Source organism: Phytophthora parasitica, assembly GCF_000247585.1.
Source record: "Phytophthora parasitica INRA-310 unplaced genomic scaffold supercont2.45, whole genome shotgun sequence".
NCBI classification, from domain to species: domain Eukaryota; phylum Oomycota; class Peronosporomycetes; order Peronosporales; family Peronosporaceae; genus Phytophthora; species Phytophthora nicotianae.
Window position 1 is genome coordinate 187380 of NW_008649031.1, and position 4512 is coordinate 191891.

The 4512-nt window shown below is 50.2% G+C and overlaps 2 protein-coding genes across 2 annotated transcripts in view; both read right to left on the reverse strand.

Moving 5' to 3' along the window:
* Positions 1 to 1814, reverse strand: part of PPTG_23638 (hypothetical protein) — a gene marked incomplete at both ends in the record, with an annotated part of 2560 nt that extends 746 nt beyond the window's left edge. The window contains 5 exons of the mRNA XM_008912249.1: positions 59 to 685; positions 793 to 891; positions 919 to 1205; positions 1290 to 1549; positions 1612 to 1814. Of these exons, the coding sequence (XP_008910497.1) occupies positions 59 to 685; positions 793 to 891; positions 919 to 1205; positions 1290 to 1549; positions 1612 to 1814 (1476 nt within the window). The remainder of the gene's footprint in view (positions 1 to 58; positions 686 to 792; positions 892 to 918; positions 1206 to 1289; positions 1550 to 1611) is intronic.
* A 1994-nt stretch (positions 1815 to 3808) lies between these two features.
* PPTG_14907 (hypothetical protein) lies at positions 3809 to 4512 on the reverse strand. Its single transcript, XM_008912250.1, has one exon. The coding sequence runs from the start codon at positions 4323 to 4325 to the stop codon at positions 4074 to 4076; it is 252 nt and encodes an 83-aa protein (XP_008910498.1). The 5' UTR covers positions 4326 to 4512; the 3' UTR covers positions 3809 to 4073.

The following is a 4512-nucleotide window of genomic DNA, read 5'->3' on the forward strand; positions in this document are numbered from 1 at the left end:
TCCCGTGGTAACTCGAGCTCGAAATGCCATCAATCATGTAAGGAATATCAAACGATACCATCACCAGCGACAGTAACGTCTTCTTACCAAGTGCGTTGCCTCCAGGAAAGCTCAACAGTGCAAGAGCAAACGTCGGGTTTCCATTTGCTGTAGCCACAAGTGAGTTCTCTCCATTGGATGCTTCTAACGTATACGGCTTGGAATACCAAAGTCCGTCTTCGTCGTTACGAGTGCACATTTGCATTGGGAACCAAAGACGATCCATCATAATGAAGGCCGTGCGGACACGGTGGCGATCACGAATCATAAAGTACCTTAATACCGTTCGGAAGCCGTTCGGAAGCGAGGCCATGACCCGTGCGAAGTCGTTTAATGTAGGAGTGGGCTGTCCCGCTACGGATGTGATGATACAGGGCTGGGCTAGATACACCTTCATGAACATATGCCCTGCTTGAGCAAGATACACCCCACCCACGGGCAATGACGCGTTGCGCGCTTGCTGGTAGGAAAGTGCATGTACAATTCCTCCTCCGATCTCCAAGTATCTGTCGGGCGTGATGGAATGTAAGTCCTGGATACTGATAGTGGCTGTGTACTGCTCGTCTCCGTGCTGGAACTGCGCCTCCACTGTCTCTCCAACATGAGCGTCCAGATACTCTTCAACGGTCAAAAATGTCGCTCCATACTGTCCACCAAAATTAATGAGCACGTCTCCTGTCCGCAGCTGGTCATGTGCAGGTCCTCCTTGAATGACCTGATCATACCTGTCTCCTGTGGGAATTGTTGCCGCACCAGCGCCTCCGTCTCTCCTGGCAGTCCCAGTCTCCTCATCTCATCAAATGCAGTGTGTCGGAAGATTGTCTGTATCGTGCCTCGGGGCGCAGGTTTGCCCTATTGAATCAGTTTCAACACTCGCACGACGCGATCAAGTGGCAAATAAAAGGACGAAGCAGCCTTCTTGGCTTCTCCAGCATTGAGCGCAATAGCACAACCGTCAATATTCAGCACTGGGGAGCCGCTGGAGCCTCCACTCGTACTGCTGGCTGCTGCATAGTAAAACGTATTAAAATCATTGTAGGTACTGGAGCCGTAGGACGGCGCGTCTCGGTCCATTTTGGCCAAAATGCCTGGAAGAATGGACAATTTCTCGCCCGCGTCGTTGCCCGCGTACATCAGAGGCGAGCCTCCGTCGAAGAACGAGTAACCTCGACCGACGTCAATAATGAAAACATAAATTTATTGGTATATTTTATTTGTAAATGCAGCAAGGCGTGCCGCCGCTTCCGCACGCCCCCGGGCTTCCGTAGCCCACCTCACATGCTTCTTGGATGCTGTAAGCAGGAGACGGACCCTCTTCAGCTCATCGTCCTTCTTCTCGATCTCCAGCTTCACTCTCTTGTAATTTGCCTCGGCGATGTCCGCGCGGCGAGCTATCTCGAACGCCGAGCGCAACAGCACCTTCCGCAGGTAGCTTACCGCGCTGCCGTCGTCGGGGACCTTGAAGGCTGCTTCCACGATCCGCTCGAGAGCGTCTTGATCGGAAGTTTCCCTAACCAGGAAAAAAAATTGTTACAATCATCATGAAAGAAACGGTAGTTGCTACACAATTACCGGCGTGGACGCTTGGGTGCCCGTGCGGGGGCCTCCGCACGCTTTCGTTTCCGCTCGGGGACAGTCGTGTGCACTTCCGCTTCCGCGTGGGAACAGTTTAAGCGCGCTTTCCGCTTTTGAGCGCTCCGAGTTCTGGTTGCGACCGCTTCCATCGTTTGATCAATGACACGCGGGGGTTCAAAAGCAAATTTAAGCGCGCGCATCCCCCCGTACTTATTGTGCCTTTCTGCCTCAGTTTTAGAGCTTTCCCAAAACCAGTACCAGTCTAGAGTCATATTCCCAGAACCAGTACCCGTCCCAATTCCAGTACCAGTACCACACAAAAATAGTGTCGGCCACTCTAAAAATGATCCTTCGTCCTCTTGACCTGATTGCAGTTATAGTTACGCGGAGGCTCTATTTTGTCTGTGTCATTCATCGTTTTCCAGCTTCTCGACAAGTCACGCGCCAACACTGCCAGCAATCTCTTTTTCCAGTCAACAATGACTTTGACTAACGCCAGAGCACTCATCGATTTGACAAGTATTCATGGAATGTCTGCACTTGTTCCCGGACAACGTTTTCAAACTGGACAGCTAGCCACGTTCTTCATGCAAGACTACTCTTACAATGCCAATAAGCGATGCATCGTTTCCTACAGCAGCGGCAAAGCTAAAGTATACCATTGTGACAGTACAGTGTGTAAGTGGGAAGTGCGTGTGAGTTGTCGGAAGTTGTCAGACGGCTCTAAGCATATGTACGTCTCCAACCTTACCGAACAACACCACGACTTTTGTACGTCCGTGGCTAAACCAACTCAGCGGCAAATTAAACTCCTTCCAACGCTTCGCGCCGCAGTTTTGGCAAACCCGCGTGTCAAGCGCAAAGCTCTCATTGAAATGGTTCAAGCGCGTGATCTTACAATTTTGGGAGGCTGCAGATCTAAACTACATCGCGCCAAAGATGACATTGTTGACGAGACTCATATCAAATGGGATTCTTCTTTTGGTAAAATCCCTTTTCTCCTAGCTGAATTGCGTGATTCAAACCCTGGTACATTTGTACATCTCGATGTTGATCAACGCAAACGTTTTTTACGGGTTTTTCTGGCTTTCGGGGTCAACATTATCAGCCAACATGCACTGTTACCACTTCTTGGATTTGACGGTGCACATTGTAAACATTCCAAGTACAACGGGGTCATTTTGTCACTTATAGGCCGAGATGGCAATGGTCGTAACCTTATATTGGCTACAGCTCTCGTAAATGTGGAAAATGAGGCTAATATCCTTTGGTTTTTGGAGCAATGCCATGTAGCTAGCTTAAAACTAGATGGCAGGGCTGTCTTCTGCGACAGAGGCAAAATGATCGGGGCTGCGGATCGTTTTCGGTTCCTAACCGGTGTATGTGTGAATCTTCGGCTTTGTACTGTTCACCTATTGAGGAATATGAAAAAAATTTGTGGGTATGGCGGACAAGTGTTTGAAAATGCTATATGGAAAATTCAAGGTGCTGAGCGGCAAGTTGATTTTGCCGCTGCCCTTGCTGATTTGCGTAAGAACTATGGAGATCCAGTGGCGAATTATGTTTCCTCAATTTTCACGGACTTGTGGACAGTTCACGCAAACCTTTCATACTTTATTCCGGACACGGATAATCCTAACACGTTGTCCCATCAATCTCTGACTTCCTCCAAATCTCAAGTTGAAGCGACTTCAACAGGGCCACCCAAACCTAAAGTGTCCCCCACCTTTAGGGTACTACCGCTTTTTGGATGGCGCAGCACCAATTTCGTGGAAAGTGAGAACGCTTCAATGATCGAGAGCGGTATTCGTGATGCGGGGCCGTATGAAGCGCTTATCAAAATTACCGCTGCTGAAATGGAGTGTTGTAGCCGTAGGGAATTGGCTGTTCTGCAATGGAAGAAAGAAGGGCGCATTTTAACACCGTACGCCAAAGACCTATGGGAGAAAGAGCGAGCTCGTGTAGGCGAATACTCCGTAAGAAGATCTTCTGACACGGTTTACTTTACGGTACGCGCTGGAACTTCACGCTCACGCAGAGTCGACATTTCCATGCCTTCTTGCTCGTGCCCCACCTCCGACCAGCTCAAAATTGCTTGTAGGCATATAAATGCCGTTTTGGAGCACGTCAAATTGCCTGAGAAGAACCTGGATGCTTTTCACAAGAGCTATCTAGTAACGACCAATGTACACGCTTTCGTCGGTAAAGGAATTGAATTGCCAATTAGAGACACGGATCACGTCGACCCTAATGTCAAGCCTTCCCCATTCTACAAGCAAGCTGGCAGGAGAGTTACACGCCGCATGGGTAGTAGCGGTGAGTCAGCTGGAAATACGTACAAGTGCAAGACTTGCTCCGAAAAGGGACACAACCGCCGTACTTGCAAGCGTCACGGAAACGACGCCGACGAAGCCAACGCTGATCTAATCCCAAGCCCAGTCCATCTACCCTCCCTCTCACTACAACTCGGTGAGCACGTACGACCTCTGCAGCCCCAAGAGGTCCGAGATCAGGATGATTTTCAGCCGCAAACCGACATTCCAGACAACCTTCACGTTCAGCCTCCTGGTGTAACCGGGGTTGACCAGCTTATCCGACTCTCGGACGAGCTTCAGGTCGAGCAGCTTGCGCAACCCACAGTGGATCGTACAGCCCTTCAGCAATTTGAGTCCCCAGTCGAGAACCAGACCAACGAGCACAGCGAGCTTCATGTTGAAAGCCACGTTCACCAACGTGTTGGACTCCCGGCCAATAATCCAGACACGCCGAGTGTCGAGTCTCCAGTTGAAAATCTGCCTTGGGATCGTGACGATGGAGGGACGAGTAACCACACCGATAACCACCGCAGCCACCACGTCGAGCGACCCGCTGAGCGACCCACTGAGCTCATGCAGTTGA

What these genes read in the sequence shown, in the direction of transcription:
- PPTG_14907 (XM_008912250.1), bottom strand. Translation starts at nt 4,325, where the DNA reads ATGAAGCTCGCTGTGCTCGTTGGTCTGGTTCTCGACTGGGGACTCAAA.